Source organism: Cottoperca gobio, chromosome 12, assembly GCF_900634415.1.
Source record: "Cottoperca gobio chromosome 12, fCotGob3.1, whole genome shotgun sequence".
NCBI lineage: Eukaryota > Metazoa > Chordata > Actinopteri > Perciformes > Bovichtidae > Cottoperca > Cottoperca gobio.
Window position 1 is genome coordinate 15,448,066 of NC_041366.1, and position 18,622 is coordinate 15,466,687.

The window sequence follows — 18,622 nt, forward strand, 5'->3', positions numbered from 1 at the left end:
TCTAACATCCTATAAAGACATCTCATCTCTCAGGTTGCTTTTTTGTTTTTCAGCAAGCAGAACAATTCTTCACAAAGTAATGACCGCAGTCGGCAATCCAAGTTAGCCAACATCCCTCCTCAGGCACTGAAACACCTGTGGATCCGAACTGCGCTAATAGAGAAGCTCCTGGACAAGATTGTTGTGTACTTGGTGGAGAACAGCAGGTATTATTTTTACATGATTCAATGAAATGATAAGATGCTGGCTGTAGAAGATTATGTCCTCCATTCATTTACCATCATTTTGTAGTAAGTAGTTATCTGAACGATTCCTTCGATGTTGTTTCCTGCAGTGCCTTCTACGAGAAAGAAGCCATGCTGTTGGATCCGGAGGATGGACCAATTCTTGCATCTCTATTGGGTGTTTATAAACCACACTAACCTACACATGGACTACACTAAAACAGTCTAACCCAGGGGTGTCAAACATTTTAGTTCAGGGGCCACATTCAGCACAATTTGATCTCAAGTGGGCCGGACCAGTAACATCAGAGCATAATAACCTGTAAATAACGACAACTCCAAATGTTTCCCTTTGTTTTAGTGCAAAAAAATACAAGTACATTCTGAAAATGTTCAAATGTAATGAACTATCTTTTTACAAAACATTATGAACACCCTGAAATTTCTTAAGGAACAAAGGAGCAATTTCAACAATAGTATTAGTTTATCATTTCCACATGTGCGTTACAACTTACAGATCACAGTGTATCTACAAAGGCACAAACATTTCATCACAGGTATCTGGAACAGTATTTTACTTTATGATCAAAACAAATCATTGTTACACTTTGCAACGTCATCCCGCGGGCCGGATTGGGCCCTCTGGCGGGAAGGTTTTGGCCCCCGCGCCAGCATGTTTGACACCCCTGGTCTAACCCTTTGTTTCCACTTCCTGTACGTACTTTAATCTTGATTAACCTTGTTTTACAGTTGGCCCTTGTGCTTTGGAGTACACCAAAATGAAGACTGCAGACCATTTCTGGACCGACCCGTCCGCTGACGAGCTCGTGCAGCGGCATCGCATCCACAGCGGCCACTGTCGGCAGGATTCGCCCTCCAGACGGCCCGCCCTGGTTAGATAGTGAAGGACTTCATTGATTTAAATCAAATAATCAGCTACAAACTAACTGTGTGTAATACTTCTGATGTCTTCTTAACACCAGATCCAGAAGAGACAGTCCAGTGGTAGCATGGATGATCGCCCTCTCATGTGGGTGAGGGACTATGTCGAGTCACTCCACCAAAACTCCAGAGCCGCACTTCTGTTTGGGAAGAACAACGTCCTTGTGCAGCCGGTGCGCATTTTTCTTTTTCAGTATATCTTCTAATACAATGATAATACAATCCTTTATGAGAGGCTTGACTTCCTGGGGAACATCTGTTGACATGTCTAAATAGTATTTCAGATATGTTGTTATTTCAAAGCTCTTATATGTGTCTGCAGAGGGACGACATGGAGGCCATCCCAGGATACCTTTCTCTACATCAAACTGCAGACCTCATGACACTAAAATGGACACCCAATCAGCTAATGAATGGCAACGTGGGGGAGCTAGATTCTGAGAAAAGGTTTGGTTGATAAAAGCTAATAAAAACAAAGTCTTGGTTTTGCACAGTTGACTCAATGGCTCCCATTCTCTCATCTTTCTCTCAGTGTTTATTGGGATTATGCTATGACCATTCGTTTGGATGAGATTGTGTATCTCCACTGTCATCAGCAAGGTACAGTATCCCTAATATATTCCTTTAAGCAGCCAAAGTGGGAGTTTCAAGAGTTATTTTTATTGTTATTTATTGTGTTCATTTCTCCAGTGAACAGTGGTGGGACGGTCGTTTTGGTGAGCCAGGATGGGATCCAGAGACCTCCTCTTCATTTCCCCAAAGGAGGACATCTCCTCCAGTTTCTCACCTGCCTGGAGACCGGCCTGCTACCTCACGGACAGCTGGACCCACCGCTCTGGAATCAGAGAGGAAAGGTCAGCATGAACAGAGGATGATAAAATACTTCTGTAGCCTCTTCTTTTCAGTCATTTCTGCAATAATGCTGCATTTACCTACAGCTATTATGTGATGTCACAATGTGTTTCTCTTCCATTAACAGGGAAAGGTTTTCCCCAAACTGCGTAATAGGAGTCCGCACGGCTCATGCGATTCTGTATCTGATAAGGAAGATGATGAAGCAACCGATTATGTGTTTCGGATCCTCTTTCCTGGCAATCAGATGGAGTTCAGTAAGTGTCTTTAATCTTCCTGCTCTGCCTCTCTGAGCTAATCTAATAAAACATCATCAGAGATTACAGCTACGATTGCATTACTCTCTTAATACTGATTTACCGATTAGACAATTTCAGTTCAATAAATCTGTTTTCCCGGGGCATATATTATTTATGTATACATCTTTCTAATTCATTTCTCTCGGGGCTGATGTTAGGCTGCTACATTTCATGGGTTCTTCCTGCCTATTCAGTGCCTTTGTGTCTATTTCACATTATCGTCCTGTCGACAATAAGGAGACTTTGCATGAACATACAGTAATTTGTCTGCCACATCCATATTTTCTTATTGTTTGCATACATGCACTTTTATAATCAGAATCAGTTTAATATACAATATACAATATAGTATACAATATACATAAATATTACATATTACACTATATAATACAACATAATATAATGTACAATGTAAACATTCTTGGGGATTGTAAAAAGATTCACAGTATTAAGAAAAAAAACAATATGTAATGTCAAAATCTATTGGAATTTCATCTGGTTTTACTTGCATATGATGATAATAGTAGCAACGGTAATGATAAGCGCTATCATGCTGTGCAGTGGCCCTGGATCTGATGGACCAGGGTGTGAACATGTGGCAACCGGCACCCAGAAAGTCCTCCTGCTCCTCCTGCTCGCAGAATGGCTCTTCTGATAGCTCTCTGCCTAATGGCTGTAATCAGGAAAGGTACGTATTTCCTAAGGACAGGCTCACATTTAAATTCAGATAATTCCGCTGGACTACATGTACCTTGTTTCTTTCCTACCAGGGCTCCCTTAAAGCTCCTTTGTGACACCATGAAGTATCAGATAATCTCCCGTGCTTTCTATGGATGTGAGTACAAACAACTGTCGGTTAACTTTGATTCAGTGGGGAATCATTTTTATTTCTGTCCATGTCAATATGAAAACGTTTGTCTTCTCTCCAGGGCTTGCATACTGCCGTCATCTGTCCACGGTTCGCACGCACCTTTCTGCTCTGGTCAACACCACTATAGTTGACTCTGATGTGCCCTGTAATGCCAGAGGAGGCCTCTCTGTGGAGGTCTGGGGCCGATTCCTCAACGACAGCTCTGTAAGATTTACACTGAATCACCAGGCCATAACACATATTTTGTTTTTAATTCATTGCGGTATTAAATGGTTATTTTAAGCGATTTCAGTGTGCATTGATAAATAACAGACTTCATCTTGTTCAGGCGTACGAGGAAGAGGAGCTACACAGGCTTGTGTATTTCGGTGGTGTGGCTCCTTCACTACGTAAAGAGGTCTGGCCCTTCCTGTTGGGACACTACCAGTTTACCACGACTGCAAAATGCCGGCTAGAGGTATTTCAATTTGCTGTCAGACTGTATATTTATACGGTACACATATACACCGTGGGGTATGTTACAATCTTTGTTTCCGTTTCAGATTGACGAGCAGATGCGGGCCATGTATGAGCAGACTATGAAGGAGTGGCAGGGTTGTGAGGCCATCGTCCTTCAGAGGGAGAGTGAGAAACATGCTGAGGCCATCGCCAGATGTTCATCTGGAGCCAGTGTGGAAAGAGGCCCGGTGCAGCGGGACTCCACCATCAGCACAGATGCAAGTTTGACCTTTAGGCATCAAATGTGCTGCATCATGTTACCATTATCACAAAACACAAAAGAGAAGTGTTTATAGTATTGTGAAGACATTTCTAGTTGGCTGACAGCTCTGCTTTTTGTCTCTTTTGTGTGATGCTTTTCTCCACTCCAGTCGTCTCTAAGTAGCAGCTCAGATCAGCAGAATGCCCACTCACAAAGTGATTCCAGCAGCGGAGCGCAGGTACTTTCTCAAGAACATTAACATCACAACAACAATGATCGCTCGTAACAGTGTTTCTTTCATGTATCAAGTGTTTTACAACTTATATACAGCACAGTTTGGTATAATGCCTTCCATTTTCCAAATGATATCACAACTTTTTAGATTGATTTCTTACCTTTCAGTAAAATTAAATTACAATCACCTAGCAGCAACTTGTTCGGAATAGGTAAAGAGTCGTAATAAATATTTTGTCACCTTTATTCTTGAAAAGGTCAATGGCAGAACATAATTCACATTGATGAGCTGTGTTGTCAGACAGTTAAACATGAAAAAACAGATTGCACAGACATGTTAGTGGCTCTGTGAGGCTGCACTTACTGTACTGCCTTTAGTTTTGCCGGTATTTATAATGGACAAACTTATAAACTGAGAAGTCAGAGGATCACCAAAGTGAATACAGTTCATCCTGATGGGGTCAAGAATGTGTGTAACAAATTACATGAGTTGTGTGATAGTGCTCCATAAATCACCAAAGTCATTAGGATATCTTATTTTGGGAACTATGATTGTCTGCACAGAATTGTGTACAAATTCATCTAGTAGTTGTTAAGATATTTCTCAGGATAGATAACAACTTTGACTTGGAGGTGGCACTAGAGAGGAAAGGTCATGGGATCACCGAAGTCACTAGGTGTCATCTTCTGGGGAACATGAATGTCTGTATTAATTTTCACTGCAATCCATCCAATAGTTTTTGAGATATCATTGTCTGGACCGGCAGTGCCATTCCCAGAGCCTTGTCCCTCGCGCTGCTAAGAGGTTCTTTATTGCCACCCAACTTTCAAATCTCAGATATATCCTTGAATTCAAGTGGAGTTAGGAATTAAAATGTTAAAATCATTACCGTTGATAATATAACAAAGAAGAAATGGTGACCAAATGTACATTGTGATGGATTACATAAAACAGTGTTATAACAATAATGCATCAAAATAAATGGAATCCAAAACCTGCCTGGAAGCCTAGAAAACATGTCCAGCGGTATCTGCTGTGTAGCAAATGGGCTAACACCTGCATAACCACTGGTGTAATCCTTCACCATTTGTCCTTGTCATTGCTGCGGGATACAAAATGTATTGCATGTTCACCACTTTCCTCTGGTTACCAGGGATTTGGATCGGTTGAGGCAGTGGATCAGATTGATGCTGAACCCAGGGCTGAGGATGCACAAGTACAGCCCAGCAGTCCACTGAAGGATGTCACGAGCAACACTGCAGATGCCCCACAGCTTCCTTCCTCCCCAGGGCTGTCAAACCAGGGTACAGGTCCAGAAAGCAGCCCTCTTGTAACAGAGTCAGCCGTTGGATCCGCACCCTCTCAGCAGTCAGTGGAAGCATCAGAAGCCTTACATGAGAAAACTACAACTGTCTCCCAAGGTCGGATGTAATGGACGCAGTAGCCAAGGACGAGGTTTCAGAGACAAATATGGAAACAGTTTCAGAAGGTGAGGTTAAGGACTGTGGAATCAGTAAGTCACAAGACACATCTGAATCTAAAAAAGCTGAAGTAGAAGAAAAATTTGTAACAACAATTGAGCAGTCTGAAGATTTAAAAGCAGTAGACACAAATATGAATTTAAGAAGTGTTCCAGAGAGCACTAATGTTCTAAAGCTAGAGAGGGAGATTCATAATGAATATTTCCAAGCACCTCCACTCGGGCAGACCTTGGCTTTTCAAGCACACAAGAGCAAAGACCTCGGAGTGAAGCCATTATGTCCGAGTGCAGCAGAAAAAGATACAAATTTACCGAGTGAAAAACCTGAAACAACTTTTGAGAAAAAGTCCTGTACCACAGAGTCAGAAAGAAAGGATGCTGAAGCAACAGTTTGTGACTTGGCTGAAATCAAAAAGGACAAAGCTGCAGAAATTCCATTTGAGAAGCCTGGTTCAATTTCACCTGTCAGACAAGTACTGAACGCTCTTCAGTCAGCGTCAAGGGGCAGCCTTTCATTACCGTCCCACTCTCGGCAGTCTCCAGACACCGCAGATTCAGATGACTCTCCTTCTGCCCTGGAAATGGAGGACATTCCTGCAGGGACTTGTGTGACCTCTGAGGATATCAAGTCAAGGCCTTTGGCAGGCCTTGCTGCGCCCCCTATCTCCCTTGCGCAAAGACTGAAAATGGCATCAGAGGACCTTGTCCTAGATCACCATCTGGACACAGCCTGCAACACCAGCCCTGAGGGCACTGACCTCGGCCTTTCTGAAGAGGAGCCTGAGATGGAAAATGTGCTCACTGAACCAGAGTCTGCAGAGGTGGGCGGAGACGCCAAACACGATGAATCCTCAGAAGAACAAACCTATTCCGTAAGCATAACACATGACATACAGACATACTTCTTCATTTGATTATGATCAGCACGCGCTAACAGAATTCCACTATTATTTTTGTAGCAAGAAACACTGGACATGTACTTGATCAATTTGCATCGCATTGACAAAGATGTCAGGCGCTGTGACAGAGCGTATTGGTACTTCACTCCTGAGAACCTGGAGAAGCTTCGTAACATCATGTGCAGGTAAATGTGTCGCCGTGTGAAATATCTCTGAAGTTTGTCTCAACCCAAAACAATAAAACTGGAAACATATTATTGTCTTTGCAGTTACGTGTGGCGGCATCTAGATACAGGTTACGTCCAGGGCATGTGTGATCTGCTGGCTCCCCTACTGGTTATTCTGGACGATGGTCAGTGAAACTTTACTGCAAACTCTATCAGTATACACTAAATGCCCATTAATGGCTAAATGAGGTGCTTTTGTTTTTAAATGTTTGTGCTTCCCAGAGGTCATGGCATTTAGCTGCTTCACTGAACTGATGAAGAGGATGAACCAGAATTTTCCTCATGGAGGTGCCATGGACTCTCACTTCGCCAATATGCGTTCTCTTATCCAGGTATGTATATATAGTAAACCAACACGTGTGCATGCATGCATATACACAAAAGCTATATTGTAATTATGACATTTTTGTTTTTAAACTAATAGATCCTGGACTCTGAGCTGTTTGAGCTGATGCAGCAGAATGGAGACTACACACACTTCTACTTCTGTTATCGTTGGTTTCTACTTGACTTCAAAAGAGGTGATGGCAAACGCATGCATCATGACACTGAACGCATCATGACACTGAACGCATCATGAAACTGAACGCATGCATCATGAAACTGAACGCATGCATCATGACACTGAACACATGCATCATGACACTGAACACATGCATCATGACACTGAACGTATGCATCATGACACTGAACGCATCATGAAACTGAACGCATCATGAAACTGAACGCATGCATCATGACACTGAACACATGCATCATGACACTGAACACATGCATCATGACACTGAACACATGCATCATGACACTGAACGTATGCATCATGACACTGAACGCATCATGAAACTGAACGCATGCATCATGACACTGAACACATGCATCATGACACTGAACACATGCATCATGACACTGAACGTATGCATCATGACACTGAACGCATCATGAAACTGAACGCATGCATCATGACACTGAACGTATGCATCATGACACTGAATGCATCATGAAACTGAACGCATGCATCATGACACTGAACGTATGCATCATGACACTGAACGCATCATGAAACTGAACGCATGCATCATGAAACTGAACGCATGCATCATGACATTGAACGCATCATTCAACACACTGAATGCATTCTGATTTATTTCTGTTTTTGTTTGTTTTTCTGCACAGAAATGGTGTATGATGATGTTTACTCCGTGTGGGAAACTATCTGGGCAGCCAAGTACAACTCCTCTGATCACTTTGTGCTCTTCCTTGCCCTGGCACTTGTGGAGATGTATAGAGACATCATCCTAGAAAATAACATGGACTTCACAGACATCATCAAGTTCTTCAATGGTAGGACAAGATAAGAGAAATGCAAATGCTACAATATGGTGGAAACAGTGATGCCAATTGCTAGAGTATATTCATAATCACAATAGATTGATCAGCTATAATAATGTAGGATACTTTCAAAATAAAACTTTCACTCACTCAGTCTTGGGGAGAAAATGAACTAATTACCCTTGTAAGTCACAATGTTTTTCAAATTGTCTTCTCAGAAATGGCAGAGCGACACAACGTCCCGCAGGTCCTGATGATGGCTCGAAACTTGGTCAACAAAGTACAGACGCTCATAGAGAACAAGTGACGTTTCTTTCTGCTCCCATGTCTCTGTGCTAAATTGTTTCAAGATACTGACACAACCACATATTAGTCATTTATTCAAGAGTAAGGAAATACATGTTAATGAAATGCAGTGGTAAGTACTGGTAATTATTCGAAGACAGTTGTATAACAACTTATTCCCAGTTGCTCCTCTCTAAATGTATATTGAGGGGAGATGCAATTATTGCCAGTACATTTATTTTTAAAGTGTCATTGTTCACCTCGTGAATGTACCCTTGTTGAAACTGCTTTTTTATTTTGCCTTAAATTGAGCTATTTTTTCAGGGATACAGCAACCAAATTATTCTGTGAATTGTTCTTCTACAAGGTTAATTTTTGTTCATCTGTACATCTTGTGATGCACTTGAATATGTTTTCAATATTATTACTTTTTTTTGTTGTTGCTGAAATTGTAGCTACCATGATTAAACTTCTTGTGATGAACTTGAATATATTTTCAGTAATAATGTCTGGCATTATAAGATGATTGGATTTGGTGAACGTTAGAGCTACATTAGAGAAGCTTGTGTTAACGTAGCATGTGTGGTTTGCTTCTCAATAGCCATTTTGAGGACCAATTGCTGGCTTCTCTGAGGCTTGATAGTCCTCTACCTGTGTTTGCATCCGATGCACACCATCTTGCAGGAAATCCAGACCAAACCTGTGATCTCTGGGCAGTCGGGAAGGATTGCATTTAGTTTGCAAATACAGTATCGCTGTATCCTCTGGTACCAAGTTCACATACTTTTGTGCTCCTTCTATATCTGACCTTAGCTATGCATTGATTAGCTTTTTTTTGTGTGCAGACTGGTTGCTGCTACTGGTTCAATGCAGACAAATTCTTCTCACCTTAAATAAACACGACGCTGCTCAGGCTGAAGAATTCAGCTGTTGTTTTTTTCACGACATTTAGACAGTACAGTGCCAACAGATTCTACTTCCTTGCAGCATTGCGGTAGCTGCTCTGATGGTTCATTTTGAGCCGCCGGTAACCTCAAAGGGGTGTGCGGTGAAGGCAGCATGCTTCCTCTGCACCCCCCCCCCCCCCCCAAGATCAGTTTCATGATTTTCTGCCTCTGTCTTAACGTGCCAATCTTGGTTGCCTTGTCTTTAACACGCATTGTTTTTATATGTCCACACTTTTGACAAGTCTTACAACAATGGTTGATATTTCCTGGAGTAACATGTGTGCATTTCTCTTCATTATTACCCCGCGTTCATAACTGTTGACAAAGAACTCTGCTCCTCATGAGGCTCAAGCCAGTATCTCAATCATGGACACACGTTTCCTCAGCTACATTATGTTTCCTGTAAAGCTAGCGTGTAAACAGCGATCTCCACCTTGATGGGCTTACATCCTTCATTTGATCGTTTGAAAGAGAAGTCAACAGTCTGTTGAATTTTATCTCGAGCCGTCCAGTTCCTTGACAGGCTCTCTTCTTGGCCAGGCTGTAATGGTCACCAGATTTATTATTGCACACCTCCCACCCGAAGAGTTTCTGTTCACTGTACTGCATTACAGCGCTGCTTAGACTGTCATAAATTCAGCTATTAGTAAATACCAGAAGGTCAAGTTATTACATTTAAAGGGTCAGTTCAGTGGTTGATGGTCAGTGGTATGTAGCAGTGCAGATACTTTTGGTTTTACGCGTGTACGTTTACACCACTGAATCTTCTGCCGCTAATCTAATACAGTGGAGTTGAATGGAATTTCATTTGTTCAGCTGAAAATGAACATATATCTGCAATGTGTATTTCCAGAAACTTTGTCTTTGAGACCTTGATGTCAATAGTTTAAATTGGCCTAATGAGGTCTGTGAGTCTGATCGGTTTAGCAGAAATTCAAGATGGATGTCCTAAAATCTCAGCAGATAAATACAAAACGTTCTACATGGCTAGATACCGAAGTATGTCAGAAGATATGATTTATTGGTGCCACTCAGTTTCAAAATAGCCAAAAACACACCCTTGTTTGATTCACTGTGGCTTAACTACCAGTGTTTGGAAATCACTGCTAATGTGTCTCCATATGATCTTCTAAAACATGCCTGAGTATTGCCGTTTGTGTATTGCTGTGTTTGTTGTCAGAAGATTTACTGTATACAATGTGTTCAAAAGAAACTAAGCTCGTAAATAGTTATATAAATGCAATACAAAGTCTGTATGTGGGCTTTATCTGATTATAATGAACAGAAAGATAAAAATATGCCATTGGAAATAAATATATTTTAAAAAAAATTCTGTGTCCTCCCAAAATTGTCACCTGGTAGAATTAATTTATTGCGTATTAAAAATATTATATTTTGCATCCCATGTGCCTCGTGTTTATCTGGTGTCAATCCAAGCAACACTTACACGCCCACATGTACAAGTTCTTGGTTGCGGTTACTTATTTCTGCTGGTCATGAAGAGATCCCTTACTAATGAGATTTTAACGGACGAGCTGGAGTACAACAGCCTTCGTTCTGTGCAAAAATGCATTCCAAAGTTCAACGAGAGAGAACACGAGGCTTCAAGAAAAGATCTCTCTTTATCCTTTCACCACAGCTCAGAGATTGTCTGGCAGTACAAAGAGGGAATTTCATAGCCTGATACTAGCTTTGACTGAACTGAAAATCCTTTTCATGGCTCTCGTGAACTCCACAAGAGGTTTTCATTTCAATCAATCTAAAGCAGCATCTCAGATCAATGTTGCATTGGCTACATTTCAGGATATGCTGCATCTTCACAGACCATTAGTGTGGGGTATTTGACAGCTTTCAGTTTAATTAATGTACCGCTTGCCTTCATCAAAATTACGATAAAATCTTTGCTTAGGTTTAAAATATTTCACAGAGGACATTTTGCAAGCCACAGAACAAAGTTAAGTGTAAATAATACAATTAATGACGGCTGCTCACTGGGAGCCATCGTTGAAGGTTACTAGTAACACCAGTTTAATTTAACTTAAACTTTAATGTGCTTCAACCTTTTGGAAAGTTCACTTCAATTAATACAGTAATGATCCATCAAAATCAAGTTGTAGGACATGAACGAAACAGCCAGTAAAAGTGTGCATTTTATTGGTAAAGAAAAAACAACATTAGAGATGCATACAAATTATAGTCCACCTACAGGCCACCTTGGTCAGAGGTTCACACAATAAAGATAAGTAATCCGACGACAGGTGAGGCTCACAGTCAACATGTGTCACTATTCTAATAGGCTCACTAATTTTACATGTTTTGAATCAGAGTAGGATATGGATTAGCTCCACAAGTTCTTTAATTGGCAAACACATTATACTTAAAGAAATGATACAATAAGGAAAATCTTGTCGAGAATTTAAGCAGTATAACCTTTAGCCTGATAGGTGCAGAATTGTGTGATTAATGTGATTAATTTGGACAAACAATACCATTCCTGTCGAGGTTTGACATAACAACCCAGGATTTCTTTATAAAAGAAACCTCCAATTTGTTATACGATAATCAAATACAATTATCCTCGCTAAGAAAAAAAAATAAACAATCCCGATTCCAGATAACACAGAACAAAGAAAAAAAAATATTTACGGCTGTGGGGAGGAGCAGGGTGTTTAGATGATCATGGCCACGGAATGTATGTAGCAAGAAAAAACAACGATGTATCCCAAGAGGAGGCCTGGGGTTTAAAAACGAAAGAATTACAAAATATTTCACCCAATTCCTCTATAAATGCCGTGCTTTTCTACCGGTAATGGCGTGGAGGTGGGCTATGGCGTGGCGGTGGGCTATGGCGTGGTGGTGGGCTATGGCGTGGCGGTGGGCTATGCTGTGGAGCATGCCTCCTGGGGGGTGGACTATGGCGCGACATAGCATGACGTGGAGGCGACTGGTAGCGTGGAGGGGGAGATCCTCTGTTATGGTAGGGAGGTGAATAGCGACCTCTAGATCTGGAGCGGGAACGCGAGCGACTATAGTTGGGAGTGCCTCTCTCCTCAAAGACACGGATGTATGCAGTCTCGCCCTACAAAAAGGAGAAAAATATAGACCATTGTTCCTTTCACCATCTAAAATAATAAGGGATGCTTGACACTCAACAGCGCTGGAACTCACTTGATGTGAACGGAACTCGGTCCGATCAAGTCTGCGCAATGCGTACTCCATGTCCTCTCTACGGAGAAATTCCACTACGCCCTCTCCATCACGCTGCACATCGGCAAAGCAAACGTCTCCTGCCTCGCGCATATGATCCTTCAGATCCTGCCAACTCCCAGTTGGTGGTAATCCTGGAATGGGGGGAAAAAGACCAAATGTGATGGGGACAAAACTTACCTCCATGTTTTAATTTAAATTAAATGGATCTTTCAAATCATTTCAGAGACAGGTTCATCTTTTACGCAAAGTCTAAACAACACCTTTACTTTAAAAAGGTTTAAGGGCATTGTTATGAAGTATGAGCTCAACAGCACTTGAAATTTAAAATCTAAAATGTAATTAATGGGTTAATATTTCAGTGAACCCCAATAGTTTTGGACCAGAACCCCACAGAAATCTGCTCTAGTATAGCCTGCCAAGTCATGCAACTACATAAACCTTAATCTTTAAAAAGGGGTTGGTCTTAGATGAGCAGTCCAATTCTACAGCTTGCATTAAACATGCACAAGACAAATGTAGCGTACAACAATTAATGATATACAATGACAAAATTACACCTACCAGTCACTATAATCCTTGTTTGGGATATGCAGCCAACATGACCGGTTTCAGTTTACTGTTTTGTTTTTCATGACTTAAAGAGCTGACTTGACCTCATCCACTTAGTCCCCTCGACCTCCAGTCCGCCATGAGAGAGAAAGAAACATATCTGCCTATGACTCTTACGTCCTTTACTAGTTCCCTTGTCCTCCAGTCCGCCATGAGAGAGAAATATCTGCCTAGGACTCATGATGTCCTCTACTAGTCCCCTTGTCCTCCAGTTCGCAAAGAAAGAGAAACATATCTGCCTACGACTCTTACTTCCTTTACTAGTTCCCTTGTCCTCCAGTCCGCCATGAGAGAGAGAGAGAGAGAGACATATCTGCCTATGAATTGTGACGTCCTCTACTAGTCCTCCAGTCCGCAATGAGAGAGAGAGGGAAAGAGAGACATATCTGCCTACGACTTGTGACGTCCTCTACTAGTCCCTTTGTCCTCCAATCCGCCATGAGAGAGTGAAACATATCTGCCTACGATTTTTACATCCACCTTACTACCAATCCCCTTGACCTCCAGGACGCCGAGAAAGAGAGAATTATGAACTGGCTATGACTCATGACATCCACCTACCAGTCACCATGACCCGGAATTCAGATCTTCGAGTTGGGGGTCCAAATCTTCCTCTTGGTCCTCCTCCTCCACCTCCACCTCCTCTTTCTCCTCCACCTCCTCTTTCTCCTCCACCTCCTCTTTCTCCTCCATCATCACCACCACCACCTCCCATAGGACCAAATTTAGCACCAGAGGATCGAGGATACTCAACACGCAGCTTGGAGTCTCCATATCCATATCCATTCCTTCCATAGACGGCATCATCTGCATCCCTAAGAGAAGAGAGCAAAGAACTCCTTACCAAAGTACGCTTGTTCACTAGCGGACATAGACCTGGAAATGCCGTCTCCATCCATTTCCTGCTGCCAGTCACTGGAGACGATATTATACCATGAAACTTAAGGTATCCAAAATGGGGAATGTGATTCGACTTGCCAAAGACCATCCCTAAAACTCACCGTGGGTCTTCAAATCGGACGAAGGCAAAAGGGATAGTGCCTCTATTGTTCTTCAATTCAATGTCACGGATTTTTCCATATTTGTAGAAGAGATCCTCAATGTCTCTCTCCTGGACATCCACAGGAAGATTCCCCACATAGATCCGGCCATCCGACATGGTAGTTGAGTGAGCGGCACTGCTGACACAGAATGGGGGCACCTGCAGACTTTAAGATCACTTCTTGCTTTTACAAATAGTTGTGGAAGTAGTCCTTATCCTAATCCCAATCCGAAACTTAGTCCATCCGCTTCCAATTCTTTAATTTAGCCAAAGTAAAACATCTCTAAACCAGGGATGAAGTCATGATGGTAGTAAATGATGAGTTCAAAACAAATGACACATGCCCTTAGATCCAAGCCTAAGCTTTAAAAACAAACAAACCATGGTAATGAATGTTCAACAATCTTAATAAATAGTTACAGCAGTAAACCGCTTGAAATGATGCACCGTGTGGAGAAAATCTACTGGATAATAAACACTGAGTAATACACTTACACCTGCTTAAAGACACATTGCCTCCTGCAGTGTGTGTGTGCGTGTGTGTGTGTGTGTGTGTGTGTAGGCATTGATATGTACAGTTGGGTGAAGAAAGGAAAAAACAACACATCTTTTTCATAATAGGTTGTCAGTTGGGTTGAGATCTGGTCACTGTAAAGGCCCTAGCATATGATTCATGTCGTTTTCATATTTATTAGCCATATATTCAGGTATAATTAATTTGTCGCCTGTGTGTATTTACTTGAACATCTCAAAGCATTCAAGTGAAGTAAATAAGACAAGAACAAGCCTGCTAGTGCCATAAAATGAAGGCGTTTTTATTGGTATATTCTTATACACCTCATTTACAAAATGAACAAAGCAATGCAACACATAACTATAGCCTTGATATTAATATATATTTTAAATCAACACACCACTGATAATTTCCCCACAGATGTATTTATAGTCGGGGTGGTGGATTGAATTGCAGTACAATGTGCAGGTGTTATTATTTTTCAGGACACTCGTTGTATATAATATGGCGGAAAACGGACCAATTTTTTAAAAAGTAATAACGATAATTGAGGTGAACGCGCAATGGCATTAACCTAACATTCAAAAATATTCCCTTGAATAATGTTTGAATAAAAATAGCCTGGACTTCATTGCGTAAACGTGCCTTGAAACTCAACAGCTGTTGAGCCGGCCAAACCTGTTGAAAGCTAGTTGAATATAGATAGATAGTTTCATACATTATTTGTATTAATACCTCATGGCTAATACCTTGAGAGGTCCTGGTTCACAAGGTCACATTTAGTTAGGTTATAAAGGCAGCAGAGGAAGGTGGCTGCCAATAATTAACCTTAGCATGAACACGGCTAAACTAGCCCGCTGCCTAGCTAACGTTAGCTAGCGTCGGTTATAAAGCAGAGGTTGCTTACAAGCAGTTTCTGCAACGTAACGCTACATCCAATGCAACAGACAATATAGTAACCGGACGGTTCAGCTTGACATCTATAGCTTGAAACATGGCACACTTGCAACATCACACGCCGGCACAAGACGTGTTATGTAGTCCAGTAATTACTCTTTGTTAGTCTCTTTGTTGATAATGTAAGGCCAGCTAGCTGAGGCTAACGAGCCTCGGTTTCGTATAAACTCACCAATCATCTCACACTGGAAGATACAAATAATAAGGCATAACACATTAAATGTATGCAATAAACAACACTTAAATGACCAAAAGAGCAATTACCTTTCAAAACAAGCAAGGGCGCCTTCTTTCGTGGATTTAATGCTAACAGTTCGCACGATGTGCTGCTTTCCTGTTTGTTAGCAACATTAGCAAGCAGCTCTGTGACTTCTTCTACTTCTCATGTCAGGCAGACAGAAGTGAGGGTCATTGATTTGCTGCCTCCCGCCGGAAAGAAAAAGTACAAACAAAAGTAAAAGTAGCAATACTATAGTGTAAAAATACCGTTACAAGTAAGAGTCCTGCATGCAAATCTTACATAAGTAAAATAACATATGTATTAGCATATTATTATATTTCTGGATTATAATTAGTGATGTATTATATATTAAATACATACAACTATTGTGTATATACTGTTGGGCACCTTAATCTATAGTTTTGCATTTATCTGAACGATCTCAATTTGTATGTGTTAACGATAAATCCTCCATGACAGCCAAAGTCAGTCTTGGAGTTCTGTACTTGGATCGATTCTATTCACCTTATATATGCTTCCTTTGGGCAATATTATAAGGAACCACTCTATAAACTTTCATTGTTATGCGAATGATACCCAATTATATCTATCAATTAAACCAGACGAAACCAATCAATTGGCTAAACTTCAAGCATGCCTTAAGGACATACAAACTTGGATGTCTAGCAACTTTTTGATGTTAAACACAGACAAAACTGAAGTTATTATACTTGGCCCTAAAGGCCCCTGAAACGCATTTTCTAATGACATAGAAGCTCTGGATGGCATTAATTTGGCCTCCAGCACCACCGTAAGGAATCTTGGTGTCATCTTTGATCAGGATCTGTCTCCCACATAAAACAAATCTCAAGGACTGCCTTTCATCTACGTATAAGAAAATAAGATACACCCTGTCTCAAAATGATGCAGAAAAACTTGTCCATGCATTTGTTACTTCAAGGCTGGATTACTGCAACTCACTGTTATCAGGTCCCAAAACGTTGCTTAAGACTCTTCAGTTGATCCAAAATGCAGCGGCACGTGTATTGACAAGAACAAGGAAACGGGATCATATTACTCCTGTATTAGCTGCACTGCACTGACTCCCGGTAAAACACAGAATAGAATTCAAAATCCTTCTCCTGACTTACAAAGCAATTAATGGTCAGGCTCCAGCATATCTTAAAGATCTCATAGTACCTTATAAACCAACTAGAGCATTGCGCTCCCAGACTGCAGGGTTACTTGTGGTTCCTAGAGTCTCCAAGAGTACAATGGGAGCCAGAGCCTTCAGCTATCAAGCTCCTCTCCAGTGGAACCAGCTTCCAGTTTGTTTTCGGGAGGCAGACACACTCTCCACATTTAAGAGCAGGCTAAAGACTTTCCTTTTTGATAAAGCTTATAGTTAGGGCTGGCTCAGGTTTGCCTTGGATCAGCCCCTAGTTATTCTGCTATAGGCTTAGACTGCCGGGGGACACCTCCCTGCTCTCCTCCTTCTCTTCCTCTCTCCTCCCCTCCCTCTCTTCTTCTCCCTCTCTATCTGTATGCATTTATGTAAATGTATGTTATTAACTCATCATCCGGGGTATCTGTGTCTCATGTGGCAGGTTGCCACTGATAAAGTTTACGTCAGGATCAGGAATTGTGGCTGCGCCTGCTGCCCTGGTCCTGCTGGACACCGGGAAGCCTTTTTGACATTTTCCTGGATTCATCCAAACTTTCTCTTTTTCATTTCTGTCAAATGTTGTATTTGTACTATGTTGTTTATCCTGTACACACGACATCTATTGTACGTCTGTCCGTCCTGGGAGAGGGATCCCTCCTCAGTTGCTCTCCCTGAGGTTTCTTCCATTTCCCCCCCTTTAATTATGGGGTTTCTTTTAGGAAGTTTTTCCTTGTGCGATGCGAGGGTCTAAGGACAGAGGGTGTCGTAACCTGTACAGCAGGGGTTCTCAATGGGAGCGGTACCGCCCCCCAGGGGGCGTTCAGAGGACGTCGGGGGCCACTGGAAGCAATTTTTGTAAAAGGGGGGCGTTCACGTGTATTTGGGGGGCGTTTGTAGGCTATGCTATGTTGTTGAATCTAATATTTAAAACAAAAAAGAGCGAGGCAAAGTCCTTGTATGTGAAAATGTCACCATGAACGTCGTGTTATTGACTTGGTTACATATTTACAAGAGGGGTGTTCCCCTGACGACTTACCCTGAAAGCACCGTGCGTCCAGCATCCAGACACACAGTAGCGGTGTCTCACACACACAGTAGCGGTGTCTCACACACACAGGGGCTGTAGACCGGTCACAGCAGCCGCAACAGGGCCGTCCCATGTCGGAGACTCAATGCGCCCAGAGAAGTTATTTTCTGACAAACAATGGCGCCCCTCGACCCAGCACTAACGGCAAATGGATATACTTTTAAATGTAAGTATTGGGTTTGAACTCGCTCGAATAGCTAACGATACAAATGTTATAAAATCAAAGGACCTTAAAACATAAAATGATAGGTGACGTTAGCGGCGATGCTAGCTGTTTGGAGCAGCTGTACTGTGTAGCTTGGCTGTCGGCATCCGACCTAAGTTAGCCTTTGAAAGTAGAACTTTTAAGACCTTAACTTTCAAACCTAAGAGTTTTAAATGTTGATTTATATTTTACATAGATTGTGGCGATTGTATAGAGATAATTTATACTTCATATTACCTGCTTGGTTTTCTGACAGTTGAATATCACTTAAGTCCAGTGCAATCGTTGGTTGATTATACATATTTTATTATTTATAATATGTG

General features: G+C 41.6%; 2 protein-coding genes across 4 annotated transcripts in view; one reads left to right on the forward strand and one right to left on the reverse strand.

Moving 5' to 3' along the window:
* sgsm1b (small G protein signaling modulator 1b) overlaps positions 1-10,695 on the forward strand; it is a 14,761-nt gene extending 4,066 nt beyond the window's left edge. Inside the window, 22 exon segments of the mRNA XM_029445239.1 lie at positions 54-206; positions 335-402; positions 975-1,117; positions 1,208-1,339; positions 1,489-1,613; positions 1,699-1,766; positions 1,857-2,020; positions 2,146-2,275; positions 2,879-3,005; positions 3,088-3,152; positions 3,247-3,392; positions 3,517-3,645; positions 3,731-3,904; positions 4,058-4,126; positions 5,277-5,541; positions 5,544-6,475; positions 6,563-6,687; positions 6,772-6,854; positions 6,952-7,061; positions 7,154-7,250; positions 7,903-8,070; positions 8,277-10,695. Coding sequence (XP_029301099.1) covers positions 54-206; positions 335-402; positions 975-1,117; positions 1,208-1,339; positions 1,489-1,613; positions 1,699-1,766; positions 1,857-2,020; positions 2,146-2,275; positions 2,879-3,005; positions 3,088-3,152; positions 3,247-3,392; positions 3,517-3,645; positions 3,731-3,904; positions 4,058-4,126; positions 5,277-5,541; positions 5,544-6,475; positions 6,563-6,687; positions 6,772-6,854; positions 6,952-7,061; positions 7,154-7,250; positions 7,903-8,070; positions 8,277-8,365 — 3,562 coding nt within the window. The 3' untranslated portion in view covers positions 8,366-10,695.
* A 732-nt stretch (positions 10,696-11,427) lies between these two features.
* srsf9 (serine and arginine rich splicing factor 9) lies at positions 11,428-16,029 on the reverse strand. Of its 3 annotated transcripts, none has more exons than XM_029445194.1 (5): positions 15,887-16,029; positions 14,111-14,287; positions 13,671-13,924; positions 12,459-12,631; positions 11,428-12,369 (listed from the first exon to the last, which is right to left on the reverse strand). In XM_029445194.1, the coding sequence occupies exons 2-5, from the start codon at positions 14,266-14,268 to the stop codon at positions 12,091-12,093; spliced, it is 864 nt and encodes a 287-aa protein (XP_029301054.1). In that variant the 5' UTR covers positions 14,269-14,287; positions 15,887-16,029; the 3' UTR covers positions 11,428-12,090. The 3 variants fall into 3 exon arrangements, with proteins under 3 accessions (XP_029301054.1, XP_029301053.1, XP_029301055.1); XM_029445193.1 differs by having other exon boundaries at positions 14,111-14,310; positions 15,887-16,024; XM_029445195.1 differs by having other exon boundaries at positions 14,111-14,290; positions 15,887-15,978.
* Between the last annotated feature and the right edge of the window lie 2,593 nt (positions 16,030-18,622).

Bases quoted from the DNA above. Each gene is read 5' to 3' on its own strand.
- srsf9 (XM_029445194.1), bottom strand. From the start codon at position 14,268: ATGTCGGATGGCCGGATCTATGTGGGGAATCTTCCTGTGGATGTCCAG. The intron at 12,632-13,670 runs GTAGGTGGATGT...CCCCCATTCCAG, and splicing joins ATTCCGGGTCATGGTGACTG to GATTACCACCAACTGGGAGT. The intron at 12,370-12,458 runs GTGAGTTCCAGC...TCCTTTTTGTAG, and splicing joins CCGAGTTCCGTTCACATCAA to GGCGAGACTGCATACATCCG.